This window comes from Carassius gibelio, chromosome A11, assembly GCF_023724105.1.
Source record: "Carassius gibelio isolate Cgi1373 ecotype wild population from Czech Republic chromosome A11, carGib1.2-hapl.c, whole genome shotgun sequence".
Classification (NCBI taxonomy): domain Eukaryota; kingdom Metazoa; phylum Chordata; class Actinopteri; order Cypriniformes; family Cyprinidae; genus Carassius; species Carassius gibelio.
Genome location: NC_068381.1, coordinates 18,085,175 through 18,107,203, shown reverse-complemented (window position 1 = coordinate 18,107,203; position 22,029 = coordinate 18,085,175). Strand labels below are relative to the sequence as shown.

General features: G+C 38.2%; 1 protein-coding gene across 2 annotated transcripts in view; it reads left to right on the top strand.

Annotated features, from left to right (window-relative positions):
* The window catches only part of LOC128022571 (receptor-type tyrosine-protein phosphatase gamma), a 220,778-nt gene that overhangs the window by 151,378 nt on the left and 47,371 nt on the right, over window positions 1–22,029 (top strand). For both annotated transcript variants that reach the window (XM_052610264.1, XM_052610265.1), the window contains exons 5-6: window positions 12,583–12,678; window positions 19,073–19,139. In XM_052610264.1, the coding sequence (XP_052466224.1) occupies window positions 12,583–12,678; window positions 19,073–19,139 (163 nt within the window). The remainder of the gene's footprint in view (window positions 1–12,582; window positions 12,679–19,072; window positions 19,140–22,029) is intronic.

Here is a 22,029-nt window from a genome sequence, read left to right as displayed (position 1 = left end):
GGTGCTGACACCTCCTAATGTCTAAATACCAGCTGGTGCATGAGGGGAAACACAAATGTAATGGAACAACGCGTCCCAACAGGCAATGTGTCATCTCGGATTTTGTAGTAATTCGTAAATATTTTACAACACGCCGTCGTGCGTTCGCTTCAGCCTCTTGGGCGAATCACAAGGTCACGACATTTGTGTAAACGTGCGTTCTGCTGGGCTGGTGGCTTGTTCTTGTATTTGCCGAAGTAAAGGAATACTTAGGCACTAATAACCATGCTTTTGAAACATTATTACTTCAGCTCACTGGTATTGAAGATTTTTTTGGTGGGATCGAACACTGTATGGTCAGCTGGTGAGTGGAATTTTCTCGAAAGCGTGAAATTAGCAACTGAGTCTCATAAAAGAGTACATGAAAACCAATGTAAATCATAGAAAACATTGTTTTTGCAGTAAAGCATGTTTTACTGTGTTCTAATTTCTGTTTTTTTATATATTATATATACATTTAGTTTTTTTTACATTTTGAATTTGCGTTTACATTACTTCACACCATTTGATTTGTTTTAAAGGTTGTTTTCTTTGAAATGTTTTAAATAAAGTTGTTGTTGTTGTTGTTTTGTCTAATAATTATTTCATTTTAGTTCTGCTTTACTTCAGTGAATGAAAAAGAATATGCACAGGATATGTAAGTCAATATTTAGACACCAACAAGAAACATCATTTTTGTATTTCAGTACATTCTAGCTTTATTTAAAAAATATATATATAAATATATATACATATATATGCAGTTGTCAGGCCATATCATTATTTCCTCATTTCCTCTGCAGGGACTGTGTAAATTGTGTCTTTAAAAATAATAATGTGCTAGATTCAGGGCCAGATTTGACGTCAGAGACAAAATCAAAGAATATGAATTTAAGGACACACAAATTGTAAACTATTAGGGTATGTATGGAATATAAATCATGGAAATAACAGTGTGCACACATCTTACACAAACAAATACACGAACAACACACCAATGTAAGTGATCTAGTTTTGATTAAGTCTGGAAAGCTTTTACTTGTTTAGCCAGGGTGAGATGAAAACATGCACACACACACACACACACACACACAGCAGTACATGGTTAAATAAAGACTGAAAAAAAAGGAATCCATTTCACAGTACACACACACATAGGGGAAAACCATGAGGCTTAAACATTATAAGCATTATTAAAGTGGAAAACGATTTTCCACTTCAACAATGTTAATGCACTATAATGACATGTCGTAAATTCCCGATGTTGTTCGTTCGCACAAAGCCCATAGTAATGACTTAAAAACAAATTAGCAGTGAAACCTCATCGGTATATATTTTTGACATTAAGTGAGTTTATATTACATTTTTCCAGTGTTCCAACTCCACAATAGCTGGATCCGTGCCATAAATTAGTTATGTAAAGCGTCGCTGCAATGCATTATGGTATGCACTTTCCATCTCTGTCACTGAACAGCATCCTATGAAATCTTTTTAGATAACGGATTCATGCCATTTTTTCAATCTTTGTATTTTTTATTGCCCTTCCAAGAAAAGGGGCACATCCAATTCCTGAGATAATGTTATATTTTCCTTTCTGCCTCCTCTGACACTGAAAAACACATCCATTCTTTAAAAGCCATGTGAAACCTGGAGGGCAAATAGATGTTGCCCCAGTTCTTTGCATTGCTATATACCATTTTGAAAATTTTGCCGCAGATCCCGTCCCCTCCTGCCTTTCTTTGTTCAGAAACAGGGTTTCCTGTATTTTATAAAGAGATTTAATAACCGTGAAATGGGAAATAAAAAGCACATGACACTTTTACAGATCTCACGGCGTCTCTGTTGCTCTTTCATTGTCTGGGAAGAAGGATGAGAAGAAAGTCATTTCTATCTGTTTCTCACTCTTTGCGACACTGTGTGGCCTTGATGCATGGTTTAAGAAAGCTCTGATGCTGATTGAGGAATGGTTCATTAGGAGGTCAAACCACTTCACAGGCAGTCACGATGCTGTGAACTCATACAGTATAATCTATACACAGGATAAGGCTCTCTGACCCCTGTAAGGTGCTCTTTAAGACCGTTTGGTTAATTACAGTGTGAGAGAGTTGTGCTTTTGATGAAGGAGAGCGACCAAGACATTACTGCTCATTTAGCCAGTTTGTGATGTTACTGGATTGCATGGAAGACACACATTTCCCATCATTCTTTGCAATAGCAAAATGAATAAAGCATCGATTACAGACTTAATGTGCATCATTTGCACTTGTTTTCTTTACTATTTGTGTGCTAAAAGCTTCCTATCTTTGTTGGTGAATAAAATAAAAGAGAAAGAAATTAAATTGCCTAATGTTTACATTTTTATTTCAGCCAAAAATAAAACAATGAAAATAAATAATAACTTACTTGAACACACATCGCGCAAACTAATTATTGTGAGGAAGCAATAATCTTTTTATCTGTAATTTAGGAAGTATACGTTTATCGGTAGCACTTTATTTTACAGTCCTGTTCCTCATGTACATACTATGTACTTATAGTAATTACAATAACTATGTAATAACTAGGTACTAAACCTGAACCTACGCCTAAACCTAACCCTACCCCATGTAGTTACCTTGTATTACCAGAACTTTCTTAGATAAATACACTGTACACTATAGGTATAGTTAGTACACGTACTGTAAAATAAAGTGCAACCAGTTTAAATATAATTATAAATAGTATTTACAATTATATTTGCTATAAATCATAGCTCTAAGTGTGTGAGAGCTTCTTTTTGGCTAAATTTGCAAGCTTGTTACTTGCAGCGGTTTTTGCTTGTTTGTTTGTTATATTTTGTTTTAATTTATCCACATTATTGTGAGAAAAATTGTCAAACAAATAATGATTTCTCTAATTTATGGGTTTATACTGTACTTTTATCAAAAAATACATAATAATATTGTTGACAGTTTACTGTAGGTTACTTTTGCAACTGTTACTTGCGGCTCTTTTTGTTGTTTTTTGTTTTTATTTTGTTTCGTTTTGTATTGTTTGTTTTTTTATTTGTTTTGCTTTGTTTTGTTTTGTTTTTGGTATTGTTTAGTTTTTTGTTTGGTTATTCATTTTGCATATTGTTTTATATATATATATATATATATATATATATATATATATATATATATATATATATATATATTAGGGGTGTAACGGTACGCAAAAAATCACGGTTCGGTATGTACCTCGGTTTTAAAGTCACGGTTCGGTTAATTTCCGGTACAGTAAGGGAAAGAAATGCAAACATTAAACTGCATGTTGTTTATTACTATAAACTTTTTTTTACAATTTGTTTACATAAAAATATATATAAAATAAAAAAAGAATAAGAAATAAAATACTGCTGCAAAGTTCTCCACTAAATAAAATACTATCAGTCTCAAACCAATATCATATAATAAAATATAATGAAAAATATAAATAAATAACTATGATTACAGTGAAGCATTACCAATCCCAGCTTGTAGGCGTGCTCATATTTAAAATATTTATATAACTTTTCCAAAGTGTAAAGTGCAGCATCAACAGTTTCAGTTTTTAGACCTGCTCAGATTTCGTTATAGCGTTGGACCGATCGAAATTAAGAGCAATGGTCTGTTAAAATGCCGACGGGAGCTGCGTTTGAATTACAATCGTTTTTTTCCTAGTTGTAGTGATGTTCACACTCGCGTGATGCCTTTTGAAAACCTTAGGTCGATGACACACTGGCATGTTGCACCTGTCAAACATGGTCTATTTTGCCGTCAATATGTTGACGGTGTCCTTTATCAGTAGGCTTTATATTTATGCTCAACAAGGAGTATAGATATTGTTGTCGTGAAGACAAGATCCTGGTCTGTCGACGGTCTCCCTCTATGTCATCTACAGTAGCAGGAGCGTGCCAGCGCCGCGTCAGGCACGGTTCTGGTGTGTAAAGACACCGAAAACGTGAGGGAAACGCCACAAGCAGCAGAAACGCCACACTCACGCCACGCAGCCAGTGTGTCACTGGCCTTAAAATCAGCTGCAGGGCGGGATTTGCGCTGAACGTGGAGACTTCCACCACTTAATATGTTCGTTTGGAAACATGAAAATGTACCTATGTTCTGGTCAAAATATTGCATTCGGCCATTCGGTGCACATGTGCACCGTACCGAAAGCCCTGTAACGAAACGGTCCGGTATGAATACACCTACCGTTACACCCCTAATATATATATATTAGTATCACATCTGTATTCCATAATGCACCACACCGAGTCAAATGTCCCACCTTGTCAAACAGCTTTCATGCCCTGTGTTTTTTGTGTTATGGATTTGTTGCATACCATTTGCGCTTGCGTACTAATTAGTCTTGTGCTTTTCAATAATAACGTAAGTATACAGTTTGTCCTCAGTGCACACATTCTACACTTTGGGTCCTGTTTTATAAAGCAGTAATTTTTCCCTCACGTCTGTCCTTGTGAATGTCAGCATCATGTGTGCAGGTGTGTGTGTGTGTGTGTGTGTGCGCACCTCCAAGAGTGGGACCTGGAGAGATGTCAATGTGGGATAAATTCAATTTGGCAAAGTGTGGTGTGCACAGTTCATTCTTTAGAGACAAAGCCCAGAGAGGAAAAACAGGCCTCGTCTTAGGTAAAACTCCCAGGTTGGCTCTTTGGCATTCAGAAGAAGCTTGACACTATTAGCATTTATATTACAGGTATTAGAAGCTGTCTGCTTGCACCCTGCCCTCTCCCGTCCTGAACTTGACAATAAACTCCACAAGACTGTTTCAGAATGTCTGTACGCTGCGGGTGGCCAGATTGTTTCTGATTTAGAAAAGAGAGTGTTTTTCCTTTTTCTTTATGGTTTTGGTTCAAAGAGTGTATGGCTTTACACACCTTAAAGGATATTAAAGCTGAAACAGGAATCAGGGATCAGACTATATCACAGTATGGAAATTATTAGAGTTCCAATTCTTCTGGATTGTTGAGCCGAGGATTTGCTCAAGAAGCCCACATCTTACACAGCATACGCTAACATAAAATTAGCCTAGCATGAAAAATAGCTATTTTTAAATGCTGGCATATTGTAAACAGTATATTTAAAGAGAAGTGGTGATTTTTTGTCACACCTCAGATGTCTTGGTCATATTAGAACAAAACAAATAATGTCAATAGCAGGAACACAACGGGGGAGGCACGTCGTTGTTTCTGTTTTTTCTTCTTCTACAATAATTTTATTTATTTAAACTTAGAACCATCTCTTTATGAAAGACATATATATATATGTGTGTGTCTGTTTGTGATAATAAGAGCAAATGAGCAAACAAATATAAAAAAAAGGAGGAATGATGTTGGAGCTGTGGAGTGGACATTCGGTCAGCGAGAGCAAGGACTGATGGGAAATCTTTAGGCTCAGCTCCCTGCGAATCGCAGCACTCGTTTATCTCCTTTGCTTTCTCACGGTGATGACCATTGTTTTAAAGTGCTGAAATCTATATATGTGTCCCGTCACTCAAATTCAACACTAAGAGGAATGGATCAGCTAGGGGAGGTTGGTGTGTGTGTGTGTGTGTGTGTGTTTGTGTGTAACCATGCTACCCCAAAAGCAAATGGAATATTTATTATGATGATCCATTAACTTGTCACCTGCCAGCTGATATGATTATAATACACATGCATTAGACTTGAGTTCTTATTGCATTCTTAATGTCATGCTTTCTGAGGTTAAATATGTGATGAGAAAGATAAAGATAGGTGTTCTCGTTTCTCTGAACGTCTAACAAAACAACCTTTAGAGAACTGTTTGTGACCTTGATTCTGTTGTAACCTGCAGCAAAATGATTGAAGCATCTGATTGGCTGCACCCGTTATTTAAAGTAAGCATTATTTATGCTTACTCACTTCTGGTTGATCTTATGCAAGATCTTCGACCTTGATTCCATCTGAGGCATGTTAGCTCAAATGTTGATTGCTGGTGAGCATTATCTTCTTCTGAGTTTACACCATTTGGTTGGTCCTGGGGTTTAAAACGGTCCCGATCTTGACATCATTAACTTCCGAGACAGAGCGGGAGTTGATTTGAATAGCTCAAGGGTCCGTGAGACAAATAGACTAGAGCTTGTGCACTCATCCAGAACATGTTGCATGTAGACGCACTCTGCCGCCTGCATTTTAATGCATCCCAGTCCCAAAGAGGAAGTGTCAGTTTGTCAATACTTCGTTTGCTTTTTGATTTTGAAAACTTGAGCCAGTTGTCTTTGTGCGAACACAACGTCCACTTCAGGCGTGGTTTAGAGCTCTTAATCACCTGTAATTAGCTGGGTTATTTATTATTTCCAGGATTCATTTATTATATCTATTTCAAAGCCCTGTTGACCTTGATGGATGACTGAGCTGCAAACAAACGCTGGGGACAAAGATTGAGTCTCTTATAAACCAAAAGCTAAATTAATTCAGTGGCGATGGCTAATTGGCTTCTGTTTGAATTGAGAGGGAGGTCAATATGTTTGCAGAGGAAGACAAAAAGAGAGAGACCCCGCCTGTCTGCTTTCCTGTCAGCCAAAACAGATGCTCCAGATTTGTTTATAATTAGCAGGTCAAAGGACACTTCCTCACCGCTGATGATCTTATAGCAACAGGGAGCCAACAGCCGAAGGGAAGCGTAGTCCTAGACACTGATCTTGACCCTGATGGGAATATGAGCATAAACGACGTAAAGAATAAAGAGTAGTTGTAGTCATTTTGGGAGATTTGAAGTGATTCCTGCATTAAAGAACAGCGGGGCTTCCGTATTCAGAGCCTGTCCGATGGTAGACAGGCTTGTTTAGGTGTTGTCCATTGCCGGCTTGGTTCTCGGCAGGGTTTCCTTGCATGTTTTCCAGAAACAAAAGAACAAAAGAAGCCAAGCTGAGCTCCCCCTGAGGTGATGATGCCTGTTTTTCCCTTCGTCCTCCATTTAGTGTGAGGAGATTTGCTGTCTCTCCTCATGAGAAGATCCTAGATGAATCCATTTGTTTACCTCAGGCTCTGCTGGCTTTGTGAATGTTGATGCTGTGGAAAGCCCCTCAGAGTTGTTACAAGGACAACTTATCAGAGGTTAGATTCACCTTGCAGCCATATTTTCTCATTTATAAACATATATTCTCATGTAGCCATATCGACGAGTCCTTGAACTGTCCATTCAGTCAGGAAAACATAATTCGACCAACATGTAAATGTGTCCGACCATTGTTAGCTTTGTTGTTACTGGAGTTTTAGGGGCAGGTAAATCTCAAGGCAAAAAAAAAAATATATATATATATATTTCAAATGATGGCTCAGCAATTTCTGCTGAAGGTTGAGTAAGTTTCCCCTTACCCATGATTTCAGGACCTGTTATGTGTCTCAGGATTGAAACATTGATCTTCAGTATGGGCCGGTCTGCTCTGTAGAACAAAGCGAACAAGATGACAAGGTAGAAGAAGAAAGCTGATTGTAGATCAAAGCCAGTCTCTCTGTGGGGCAGGTGAACTAATTTAGATTTAGTCGGTGAATTCCCAGTCATGATGTTCTTTAAAGTCGCCTCAGATACAGCATCTCTGAGAGAATTCTGTGAAAGTCGCCATTAGCGCCTGCAGATCATCTTTACAGTAACTAATTTCAGGGACATCCCTATGGAGCAGCCTGTGGTTAAGGGCACGATGGTTATAAGGCTGGATTCTGATCACAGTAACTGTCCAAATCCACCTCTTACCTTAGATTGAACCTGTATCCTTTGTTTTAGCAGCCGAAGGCCTTGGCCGTTTAGGCTACCTCCACCCATGTGTGTACTTTCGTGCCGCACAGACCTCATTTTTTTTCGTTGTAGCTATTTGAAGATACTTCCATGTTAGAGAGATTCTACAACATAGGAAGAGGATCAGTTGCTGAAACATCTGTTAAAGAGTGCATAATCAGCAAAGCAACACTATTTACATATATTTAAAATCATACACCTAGAAAAAAAAAACATCTGCTTCCATTTGAATATTTGACAGGAACTGTTTTATTGGTTAATGTCTGATGACTGAATTCTCTTACATTAGCAGTCGAGATGAAAACACGTTCTGCTTTAACTCTTTCACACAGCTAACTGACCAGTTTGCAAGCAATAGTAGAGCTTATCGACTATATCCAGCAAAAAAAAGTATAATTTTGGCTCTGTCGATTGAATTGATATTCAGTTAATTGAATTTCCACAAACGTAATACTGATCCGTTTCACACATTTTGGATATAACCATGTTAGTGCATGACTTAAAATTCAGATGCTTAATAAAGTACCTCATTTGGACCGTTTCTAAAAAAGACGTACACTTTCTTTACAGTTTTTGCAATTTCTTTTTACAATTTTTACACAAATTGAAGTGTTGTATTTGTTTGTCAGGTACAGTATTCTCATGCTGAAATATTGAGCCCTGTTATCATTTTTATTATAAATAAAAAGCAAATACTTACAGTTTTATTGAAAGTTTATTAATAACTACAGTCCAAAACAATATTCGGTCTATGGTACCTAGTGAAAACATAATTTAGGCCATATTTTCACCCTGTTATTCATTCTGGCTTGTTTTTTTTTGTTTGGTTTGAATTCGTTGGGGGTTTTAACCTGTTAACTGGAAAGGTCTAAGACTCCCAAATATATATTTTACCAATGTTTTTTGTTAAAAGTTATGTAGGAAAAGAAATAGATTAATTTATGACAAGAGTGCACCCTCAGAAATCTACATCATACAACAGGAGTTCTGACCTTTGTTAAAAAAAATAAAATAAAAAAGACTTCTTCGTTGCCTTTTTCTCTATCAGATTTTAGAAATCATCAGAAATTACATTATATATCAACTGAAAACTTCAAATCTCAAAATTCATCCTTTAAAACCCATTTTAAAATCAGACAATGCATTACCATGTAAATGGTACATCAATATCATGTTATAAAATGTTTTCATTCATGAATTATAAAAATGTAAGTTCGGATTGTGCACTATAAAGTCTATGTTCAAAAATGTGATTGACAGTTAAGGGTTATTTATTGTTTTAATGTATTTAGATAAATATTAACAGGGTTACAAAATCTACAAATATCAGAACATGGATTGTCTTTAGCATTTTCTTTAGGTAACATATCTTTACTGATCATTTGTTTGAGGGAGAGGAAAAAAAAACAATTAATTTTGATGAAGGATGCGCGTGATCAAGCTTCTTGAGCCTTGGAGTGTCAACTTAAATGTATACATGCTTTGAACTCCTCCCTGCTGCCTCATTTTCTCAACATATACAATTTTAATATCTTTGCTCTCCGTTAGCATGTTCATACTCTTCAGCTCCATCTGTTGTGTGTGTGTGTTTGCCCATTCGGCTAATAGCGAATGTATGTAAGTTATATGTGTAACCAGAGCGGAGGATTTCAAGAGCCGTGTCTGACCTGTGTGCTAATGAAACTCTGCTGAGATCCGCTCAAACTCACACACACACACACACACACTTACCTAAGTACATACAAAACACAGATACCTGTGAGTGACCTGTATGTTAATGATCTCAGAGTAGACACTCACTCCTCTTTCTCTCTCTCCCTCAGCACACACACAGCACACAGAGAGAGAGAGAGAGAGAGAGAGAGAGCTGTCAGAGTGATGCTAATGCCCTTTACATATTTGCTTTGGCTTCTCTGGCCTGCCAGAGGTAAAAGCCTATGTGTGTTTACACAGAAATGTCGATATTATTGCTCTTTGCTCCAGGTTTGCGAGTTGTTTGCTTACAAGCTCTTTTTGCCCTCTATTGACACATTTCCTATTAAAACAGGAAGTTGGGGTGGGACATATTAAAGAGTTTATCCCATTTCCTTTTAATGGCCACAGCCATGAACCATGATTTTCTGCTCTTTAGTTGGCTGTAGTTTGTATGTAGTATGTAGTTGGACAAACACAGACACTACAACCAATTAACAAGAAGTCAGTCAGGTATGAAGATTGCAATGGGGGCGGGGCTTTCACATTGTACAGCATTTGATTGGTTAACAGTCTGTGTAGTGCAAAAAGAATCCTCTCTAATTTTGATCTGTTTTAACATAAGAGAAAATATCTGCTACAAAATAAATTTTTCATAGCTTATAACAGCTTTTTTTATACCAAAAAGTGGGCGGACTGTTGCACGGACTGTTGCACTCTTTTGCTGCAGTATGAGGTTTCTGGCTGGCTCAAGTCTGACTGGCCGTTCTCTAGATATGACGTAGGTTAGTGTAATTGTGAGAGATTTTCTTTTCGTCCATTTTATTGTCCATCAGTTGATTTGGAGTTTTGATATTCATACCTACAGGTCTGTTGAAATCCCTGAATTAAAAGGATGAACAAAAATGAGGAACAATACCCTTAATGATTGTGTGGAACTGTTTAACTGCATTAAGCAGCTGGTGGGTTAATCGTCATATTGTGTTTTAATTGTATTTATTCATCTATTTTACAAGGCTATAGCACGTTACTCCATTATTATAAATTCTGCTCCATTGCATTTTGATTGAGCAATGCCCTTTAGTGCCTGTGCGCGTTTGCATGTATTTGCATGTGTGTGAGTGTGCACGACTGTTTGTGTTTATGTTGCACTATAAAGGTGACCTGACACCAGGTTCATCCTCTCCCTACTGCTGTAATTTTCTCTCTTTCATGAATCAGAATAAATTATTGACATTTCTTTAATGAAGCCGCTGGTGGTTTGGTGTTTAGCATAGTCTATCACCCTCCTACACGCGCACACACACTCATGATTCCTGGCTATTCGATTCTACAGCGTTCTACAGAGCACTGAGTATAGTGCAAACCCCATGGATATGTTCAGAATACCATAGTACCTTAATACTTATACACTCCTTTGGAGTTTTGGATAGTATAAATGACTTTATGCTCGGAATACCTGAATTTTTGCTCCAATGTGTATAAATTGTACTTGTAGTACACTGTATGAAGAATGTTTTACCTTATTTTGCTACCCACACATGAATTAACTAGTAAATATATATATAAGCAGCATATATCATGGTGGTTCTCTGTCTTGTATGGAGGACACGTTACAGTCTGTCACCTCTCCTCCTGCTTGAATACAAACAGACTGCAGACAGCTTCCAATAGTGAGAGGTTAAGAAAATCACCACCCTGTTATGTTACTCTTCCTCTCTCTCTCTGCTGTTTACTTTCATTTGAGAGCGTGTTCTCAGAAGTTGCCCGGATATTTGTCATTAATCACTGCCTGTAAGACCCAACGCCGCAGATGGAGTCGTTAAGCGAAGGGCCCGTAGGCTTGTGAATTCTCCGGCGTGCGAGCTGTGATCTGAAACTATGGAGGTGTGTGAGACTGAATTAGATCAAAGTGGGTCTCGTGTAAGGATTACAGAGGCAAGAAAATGCAGGAGGCATAATATTGACAATGCTCACAGAGAAGTGAGGAGAAACAAGATGATGTGGTTGGCTACAAGCCTTTCTTTCTTGATTTTAAGAGCATTGGACTTTGAGCTATATACTGGATGTAATGCTACTGATCTTATGTGGAGATGTGTAATTCACTGTTGTTGTTTTCTCCCGAAATGTTGAAGAATTTCAGCAAAATCTTCTTTTGGCATGTAGTACCTCAGCGTTTTCTGATGCAGTCTTATTTTCGGTTTTAGGTTCAGGCAGTTGTGTTTGGCGAAATTTGATTATCAAGAAAATGGTTTTATTTATTTGTAAGTCAACATTAAATCGAAATTTATTTCTTACACATTTTTGGTTTTAATTATGGATAATTCTTGTGCATGTTATTCCGAAGACAAAAATGTTTGTCTCTGTAATCTTTCATCAAAAACATAAATATTTGCCCCGTCTCTAAATCAAGTTTCTTTTCACGTGATGTCATCAGGGCCATTTTAGCCCCACCCCCAACCACTTGGCTCCATTCTGACATGCGTTTGAAATAAGTTGAAATCAGGAATTCAAAACATTGTCATCATAGAAGAATTGTAATCTAGTCCTTTGATGTATGAACTGCATTTTTTATGCAGAATGATGGAGCGACTGGTTAAAGAAGAATTTTAGTATTTAGCTGTCATTTTATTATTTACTCCTTTTCTAACTCTCTCGGGAACTGCTCCATTGCTAAATCTACACCTTTTATTGACACAGTACTGATCACTATCTGCCAACGAGAATATCGTTCATCTTTGTTGTCTTTTTGGAGCTGTTTTTTGTTGGATAGGATATTGACAGTGGAGAATAACAGACGGCCTGTGCCAATTTAGACAGGCTTTGCTGTCCGTGGAGAGTTGAGCACATTTATTAGCCTGATCTACTGCCAAAGATCCCATCAAAGTGATAAGAGGATGGACAGGGTCTGACAGAATGGAAACGAACGCTCTCAGGAGATTACAGGATGAGATGGATTACAGACCATGAGATTATGAGATATCAGTTTTGATAATAGACTATGTGTTTCATGTAAGAATTATGATCTGATTGGTTAAAGGTCTCCGACTAACAAGATTCTCACATTTCTCTCTCTCTCTCTCTCTCTTTCACACAGATGCAGATCTTCATGTATAACTCAGACGACTTTGACAGTCTTAACACAGCCATACGGGAGAAGCGAGTAATTGCGGCCATGGCTGTCTTCTTTCAGGTGAGAACTCGCTCGTTTCGAAAGCGCCTTCATGTTCAGCCGCTGAGTTTTGTTAGTGCTAAGTGCTGGCATTAAAAAGCATTGATTTTGCAAGGAGGTTTTCTCTCGGCCCATTAAGTTCAGTGATACTGAAGCTTCACACTCGCAGAAAACTCACCGCCGCTGTTTTCTATATGGAAAAACACACACGTATTTCACTCCGTTTCTGTGCTGTTCTTCTGTCAACACCACTGAGATAATTGCAAAACAGCAATTTAAGGCTCACAGTCTTTTACCAGGAATTGTGTGGGGGGGGGGGGGGGTATACTCAGCTGTATACTCAATTGTCACATTTTGAGAAATGACACATTTGTCAGTGCAGTCAGAATCTAATAATCCAGAGTTCAAAAGATTCATCAAACACTTCAATAAAACAATTGACATGGAACATAAAGGGAGGGAGGGAGTGTGTGAATGGGTCATGTCAAAGTCCTTTTAAGACAAGTCATGTCACTCGGCGGACATCCGGGCACGCAGCTCCTATCTCTTTGAATGGGGAGGTGTCAAATTCTCCAAAACTGTTCAGTAAGGGTACAATTAAATCTGAATCTGACAAAGAAATCTGACAATAGCTGTGTCATTAATGTTGTTACTTTTGCTCTTTACTTTTGCGATTGGCTCTTTCATTCAGAAGGCGGGGTTTCCTGTGATTGAGCGGCCATATTGAGCTTTGCATTTTTCCCCATTCAAAATTCAAAAAAGTGACATAACTAGAGGTATTTCGTAATGCTTGGCGGGAAAGTACCTATCCTACTGAAAAGCATTAAAAACTGTATTCTATTGTCTTTGGCCATGTTTTGCCTACAGAATGTGCCCACAAGGACAGTAAAGGACGTGCTTCGGGTGGTTGCAAGTCTTTCTGAGAAGAACAGCTTTAACATATTAAATATTGTTTTATAGGTGCACTCATGCACTCAGGACCGGCCCAGGCCAAGATTTATGATTTCTGCCCCACACCCTCCCAAAAAAAATAAAAAAAATAATTCTGAACATGCAGATTTTTCAAAATTTTCTATTATATAACATAACATAAATACTGCATAGTAAGCAATTAACATAAATTAGTAAATAAGTTGTGATAAATAAATGGAGATGTTGAAGCGCCTTGTAGATATCTTATGAGTGAATATGTTAAAATAGCCAATTGAAGAGAACAGACATGAGCTACTCCTACAAATATGCCTACAGTGACAAGCACTTGTTACAACAAAGTGTAATATGAGCAATATTAAATGCCTAAAATAAACTAACAGACAACAAAGGCAACAAAATAAAGGCTACATTTTGTGATATATTTGCAGATGTTAGCGAGCTAGCTGGCTAATTAGTATAATTAGCATAGAAATGTTTCTGTAATAACTGTAATATTTCTCATTATTGTCACTGTATTTTGATCAAATGAATGCACCCCTTGTTTCAAAAAATATATAAAAAACAATACCAACCCCAAACCTTTGAACAGTAGTGTAAATATTTCCAGTTAAATTGGAATACCAAATCTGAAAGTCGCTATATTCTGAAAATCATTTGTTAAAGTCATAGTCTAATGGTTAGAGATTTGGACTTGTAATCCAAAGGTTGTGAGTTTCTTGGGCTGGCAGGAATTGTTGGTGGTGGGAGTGAATGTACAGTGTTCTCTCCACCCTCAATACCATGAATGCGAACCCCTACCTGCTCCTTGGGCGCCGCAGTGTGTTCACGGTGTGTGCACTTTGGATGGGTTAGATTCAGAGCATGAATTCAAAGTATGTGTCACCATACTTGGCTGTATGTCACATCATTTTCTTTTTTTTCTTCTAAGAATTCACAGAGAAGCAATAATGCATGCATACAATATATAGATCTTTGGTATAGACATTAAAACGTATTAAATTTTTACTGTTCACGAGAACAAATTTATTATTTGAGAAATTCTGCATCCATCGCCTCCTATGCTCAGAAGACTAATCAATAAATGACATAACATGTTTTCTGTTTGAAAGAGATGTCTAAATCTCATATTTCTCCCTCAGTCCTCACTCGTCTGTCGTATGCAGTAATCTGAGGAAATCTTTGTAGCATGTATCCCGCTCGATATCTCTTTTTATTTGGAGCTCACACCATTTTCTTTATTGATTAAAGAAGATAGCGGTCGTAACATGTCATGATGTGTTCATAGTCTTATTTACGAGACAGATGTCCACAAAATATTGCAGCGATTAGTTTTATTTTAAGATTAAGATTTATAATAAGATTTATTTTAAAACACTTGAGACCAAAACTTGTTGGTGGCCCAAGACACTATAAATCGTTCTTTAGGTTGTATATAATTTATTGTTGGTTATTGTTTCAAGTTATTGTTTTATAGCTTGCAGTTATTTGCATTCTTCTTTTACTTTAAGCAATCGCAGGGCTTCTCGTTTTTTATTATATATTTTTTTTTGTTCTCTCTGGTACAGCTCACAGCTGCCGTATTAAAAACCTCACTCTGAGCTCAGTACCATAAATGAGCACTTTTATTTTCCATCTGCTAAAATGTGCTTTGAACTTTATTGATTTGCATGTGCTATTTTTACACTTGAGGTGGAACGGAGCTATTAAACTGAGGTTAAAGCAGTTTGCTGCCATTTATTTTACCTCAGGGTTTGTTCTACAAGGCAGTCCAGGTGTTTGAGGGTTGTGGGTGACCTCTTGAATTCATGCTCATTTGTAGAAGTGCTTTCACTATTCCAGCCCATGAATGCAATGTAAAACACAATATGAGCTCTGTTAACGGGATAGTTTACACATAAGTAATGTTTGCTGTTAATTTACTCACCCTCAGGTCACCCAAGGAGGTGGTGTGATTTGTTCTTCTTGTTCTTCTTTTTCTTCTTCAGTGGGATAGTAAACAAGACTTTTAGCTAAAACCATGGTCCTTGGTGATTCATAAAATGCAAGTCAGTGGCTAATGGAAATTTGAAAAAAGCATATACAGGCTAGACAAAATTAATACATGTGGCTTCTTATGATACATTGAGGTCTTATAAAGCACAACAATTACCTGTATTACCCGTAACCCATAGCCTCAGGCTAACGGTCTAGAATGATGTCAGGTCTGTGAACAAATAACTATTTTGAATCAGTTCTTTTTAGTGAACTGAATGAACCAGTTCACCAAATCGGGCCGAACCATCTGAAACTGTTCGGAACTTGATTAGCACAGATCTGCAAGTTACTCAATCAGAATTCACTCCGGCTCGAAATTAGAGAAATTTTTGCGTATGTGATCCTACGAGCTCATTCAGAGCTCCAGTTCCTCCAAACAGTCACTGAACTGAGCAAACAATTCAAACTCAGACTGAAGAACTGAAGAGCTGCTGATATGAGCAAGCATCTGAATAAAGAGGCGAAATTAAAGTTTTTATGGAGTTGATTAAGACTAGTTTATTCACTTTATACTCGGCCCTGGTCCAACAATAATCAAACTCACCCGAACAAGCTAATCAAGGTCTTATTAAATTGGTGGGGGGGGGGGGGTGAAATGCTATTTCATGCATACTGAGTTTTTTACACTGTTAAAGAGTTGGATTCCCATGCTAAACATGGACAAAGTTTCAAAAATTAAGTTGTTCCAAAAATACTCCTCCCGGTTTGTCACAAGTTTTGGAAAGTTTTTTCGAGTATGGCTCTGTGTGACGTTAGATGGAGCGGAATTTCCTTATATGGGTCCTAAGGCACGTCTGCCAGAAGAGCGCGCTCCCGTATAGCAGAGCACTGAGAGCACAACAGACATTCATTCACTGATCAGAGCGAGAGCGTCGCGAAAAGTCACAAAAGGAGTGTGTTTTTGGTTGCCAGGGCAAGACAACCCTGCACAGATTACCAAAGAAAAAACAGCATTAAGGGACCAGTGGATGGAGTTTATTTTTACAGAGCATCAACGGAGTTGTGCAAGTGTTTTTGTTTGTTCCCTGCATTTCGAAGATGCTTGTTTTACAAACAAGGCCCAGTTTGACGCTGGATTTGCACATCGTTTATTTCTTAAGGATAATGCAGTCCCAACGAAAAAGGGTCACGATCGTGTGTTGGAACCGCATGCGGTGAGTAAAACTGCTTTAAATATCTCTGTGTTGTTAACTTAGCTATCGGCGCGTAAGCACATCAAGTAAACAACATGCGATGTTGTCATCAAACTGCACTTTCCACATGTACAGCTTAAAAAAAAAAACAAAAAAAAAAAAGACGACATAAAGTGGAACTTAGTCATTTTCCAAAACCAAATATATACAGTATCATATAGTATATATACAGTTTCAGTACATACCACATAGAGACGTCCTGTGTAGTCGTTGCAGCTGCTGCGCTCTTGTTAAATTTCAGCCTCTGGATCGGATTCTGGATCATAAATAAACGGCTGAATCTGACTGTAAGCCATGGTTTGTTTTGGATGGTTTTTTCCTCACGGTAATGTCACAGCTTCCAAACGCTCTCAACGCAAAAGCCTACTGGCGCTCATGAATCTTTAGCTCCGCCCACACGTCACGCCTCCAGCCGGTCGTGTTTTTGTACTACTCTATAGGTACTCAAGATTAACAGGATATTGAGTGAAAACGAGCATTTCAACCCCCCACCCCTGTCTGTCTGTCTGCCTGTCTGTCATTGTATAGCTGTCTGTCTGTCTGTCTGTCTGTCTGTCTGTCTGTCTGCCTGTCTGTCTGTTTGTCTGTCTGTCTCTGTGTCTGTCTGTCTGTCTGTCTGTCTGTCTGTTATTGTATAGTTGTCTGTCTGTCTGTCATTGTATAGCTGTCTGTCTGTCTGTCTGTCTGTCATTGTATAGCTGTCTGTCTCTCTGTCTATCTGTCTGTCTGTCATTGTATAGCTGTCTGTCTGTCTGTCTGTCATTGTATAGCTGTCTCTCTGTCTCTCTGTCTGTCTGTCTGTCATTGTATAGCTGTCTGTCTCTCTGTCTGTCTATCTGTCTTTCTGTCATTGTATAGCTGTCTGTCTGTCTGTCTCTCTGTCTGTCTCTGTCTGTCTGTCTGTCTGTCTGTCATTGTATAGCTGTCTGTCTCGCTGTCTCTCTGTCTGTCTGTCATTGTATAGCTGTCTGTCTCTCTGTCTGTCTGTCTGTTATTGTATAGCTGTCTGTCTGTCTGTCATTGTATAGCTGTCTGTCTCTCTGTCTTTCTGTCTGTCTGCCTGTCTGTCTGTCTGTCTCTCAGTCTTTCTGTCTGTCTGTCTGTCTGTCATTGTATTGCTAATTACCTGTCTTTCAATCTATCTAATAGAAAGTTGTTTTTCTCTCTAAAATCTGTTGTTTTGACTGTTTCTGTCTTTCTGTCTGTCTGTTGTGTGACTTCAGTGAGCAGTCTCTACACAGAGGCTGAAATCTGTCTAAGAAAACTGTTCTAGACAGTTGTTGTAATGCAGACTTGTGCTATCCACTCTTATTGCCCACTTCCTGTGTCGGGCTTCTGGAATTCTCTTTCATGTATGAAACAGCACAAGAGTGTTCAAAGAGCCTGGAGAGATTTGTGTAAGAGAGAGGGCGGCTAAGGACCAGTGGAAGTGTGTGAATCCTTTTCCATCCTGCCTCATGGGAATGTTGGTTAGATCGGCTAACCAGCGCTCGCCTCCTTGATACACAACCAGCACACACTCACACACATGCATACAGACTCAACAGTAAACCTAACCCCTTGGGTTCTCTCTGTCAAAGCCTGTCTCCTGATTCAACCTCGTAAGGGCTTCTTAAAAGCACAAACATCTATGTGATACACCTCTGTCCAAGAGGAGTGAAGGAAGTGCTCCGCCTGTTATGTGCTTTTTTTAAGAGTCAAGATTGTTACAATTATTTTCAAACCATTATATTTTTGTATATAGTCAGCACTGAGTAAACTATTATTCTCTTTTACTAACACACACATCACACACTCACATAGACACACACACACACACAGAAACACACATTAAAAGTCAGTACTATAGCTGCTTTCTTTCAGGCTTTATTGCATACTGGAGTCTTTTTGTCTGTGTTCAACAATTCAGTCAGTTCAGGTGCATCTCAAACATGGGCAGCTTTTGAAGTGGTTTGACGTGTAATAGGTTCTCTTATGTGTAGATGTGTTCGTGTGTGATTGCAGTCATTTTGCTTTTTATGACATCAGCACAGCGCACTAACTTCATGTGCTCCATTCAGACAGAATATCGACCAGCTTTTTCTGTGTCAAAAATATACAAAGCTATCTATCTATCTATCTATCTATCTATTGTCTGTGTAATAGACAGAGTGACTGATTGTTATTTTATCTCTTTGTCTTTTGTCTTTCTGTCTGTCCAACACAAATTACTTTCAAAGTCATTCTTCTTTTTATAATAATTTTCTCTTTCTCAGGTGGGGATGAAGGACAATCCTGCATTAGATCCGATTATTCATGGACTAAGAGGAGTGGTTCATCATGGTGAGTAGATTTTTTCAATCCAACAGAATATTGTAAATCAGGTTGAGTGTATTGAAATGTATTATTTATATATTTTTTACGTTACATGCATTTGCAATAACAACTGATACTCTGTTGGCTTCCAGTGGGCCTTACATGCTGGAATGAACAAAGCCAGCCCGTCTGCTATTAGTCAGTCTGTTTGTGAAACAGTGCTCCAGTTCTGACAGGATCTCAGCTTCAGGCCCCTGCGGCCTCTGACTAACGGGATGATGATATGATGATGATATTGAGTCAGGAGATCTGAGAAATCAAGAGTTTGTTGAGCAGAATGTGTGCTCACACTTATCACTGTATTTTTATACAATATACTGTGTGTATATATATATATATATATATATATATATATATATATATATATATATATATTCATGTCATATATCTAGGCTGGCAAACAGACAAACACCGACACATATATACATACACAAACACGTCATTTACTAGCTGTCATTTTGTGTCTGGCTGGACAATATGTGGAAATTGTACTTGTTTTTGTTTGCCAATCTTTGTTGTCTGATGACAGATGTAAGGATAGACACATAGGGCACTATTTTAACGATCTAAATGCAAAGTGTAAAGCGCATGGTGCAGGTGCAATCAGGGCGTGTCCAAATCCACTTTTGCTATTTTAACGACGGAAAAACGGTTAGCGCGCCTGGGCGCATGGTCTAAACGGGTTGTCCCTTTTCTCTTAATGAGATATGAGTACTCGTGCAATAAACCAATCAGAGTCTCATCTTCCTTTCCCTTTAAGAGCCAGTTGCGCTCGTGCCATGACTGTTTTGCTATTTACACGGCAGAATTTGGCAAGCGCGAAGACAGAACGCATCTCTGAGATGAAACAGAGCTGCTCGTGTGCGAGCAAATAGATTGCCTAATTCTGATACATACGATGACTATCCATTATGACATGTAGGCATTTATATAATATATATATTATTAGCATACAAAAAATCTTATGTATTGCAATCCCATATTTTTTTATCCCTGTGTTTAATAAGCAGCGTGTACGCTCTTTAAATAACAAAGAAAAAACATTGCGCCAGACTTTAGACCAGGTTTGAGTTGGTCTATGGCGCAGTCTATTTTCAGCTCCTTAAAATAGTATTGCACGAGCAATGCGCCTGAACACATCTCTTATTTTAGACCAGCACGCCCATGGGCGCAAAAAAGAGCGCAGATGAATTTGCAAATTAAACGACGTGGCGCTGGACGGGAAAATGCAAACAGCGTCGGACTGAAACTAGCAAACACACTTGCGCTGCGCCTTGCGTCGCATTGTGCCGGGTGTATTAGAGGGCCCTTAGGCACCAAATAAATGAGCAGAAGTGGTGTTACAGGAACCACAAGCTGATACACAAACAAAAAAAAAGTGCCAAGACCTATTATAATACTTTTTCACAAGGATAAGCTGTTAATCACTGTCTGGTAGGATCAAGATTTTGAATATAACTGTGCTTGGGGCACCAAAAGATCATTTTAATTTTGCAAGATGATTGTACCCTTAAAAATGACCTTATAATAACTTATTTAAGTTGACCCTCTAAAAGTCATCTACAATTTCCTTAATGTTCCTTTTGTCCGCTTCCAGACATTAAAAGCTCTTAAATGATGAAGACACCACCAGCTGCTCCCAGCAAGAGCTGAACGGTATATTTCAGAATATTGAGATCAAACAGCAAGGTCTGTCCGTGATTCAGACAGAGCAAATTGGTGTCTTTAAGGGTTTCTTAGTTAATATACACTTGTTCTGCCTGCTTTTCAGTCATCTCAGGAACATCTCTCTATGTGTCTGTGTGAAGTTTAAAGGCACGCCGAGGCTTTGATGGTAATTACCGGCCTGCGATTTCTGCTGCCCACTGAGACAGTTGTAGAAAGTGAGCGAGAGAGGAAGAATGATGAAGTTGTGGTGTAATCCGGATGGCTGTGGTACTAAAAGCATTGCAGTGCCATTCTGACAAAGAGATCAACTCTAATGCAGTGTAATAATGGCACTCACTTTAAACGACTCCCACTGAAAATAGTTCTGCCTCCACCTGCCAGATGACAATGATTATGACACTCTGATGGCGGTGATGAGAGTTACCAAAATGTGATGAGAGTGATTAACTACATTTTTACATGTTACATTATAGATAATAGAATTCCATTGCCTCATGATGGATTTAAAACTTAAAACCACTTTAATTACATTAGTTAACATAACCTGACAATTGTTTTTTTTTTCCTAAAGCATTAATTAATTATATTCAATTTAAAGGTACAATTTGTAAGATATTTGCTGTAAAATATCCAAAAACCACTAGACTAGTGTTATATATTTTGTCCAGCTGATTACTAACAATATCACTAATGTTTTCAACTACTTGTAAATCATGAGAAAATTCCCATTCTAAACAGTGACACGGGGCAGTGCAGTCGCCTGTCAATGACATTGGTTACCCTTTGTTTCCGCCTTTACTGACGTAAAAACCACATGACCACAGTGTCATGGACAAATGCGGAAGTAGTGTCTAGCGTCCAGCAAACCACTAGCTTGCTTCAAGCAGTTCCTTATTTAAGGACAGCATCCGTAAACCTAAGTGTACTGGCCAACCAAATGACCCAAGAAGAGTTTGGGGCAAGAGGAGAGAAAGAGCGAGGATCAATATCGGTGTTGCATTTTCTAGATGGAGAGAGCTTTGTGACAAACTTCAACTAGAAAGAGATGCTGATCTCGTGTGTGTTTTACTCGACAGGTGAGTTGTTTTGATTCGTATCTTTACCGAAAACGTATGCTATTATAACGATCAACAAGATTACTATTATGGGGCATACACGCCAAACGCGGGGCATTGCGTCTCTAGACCCA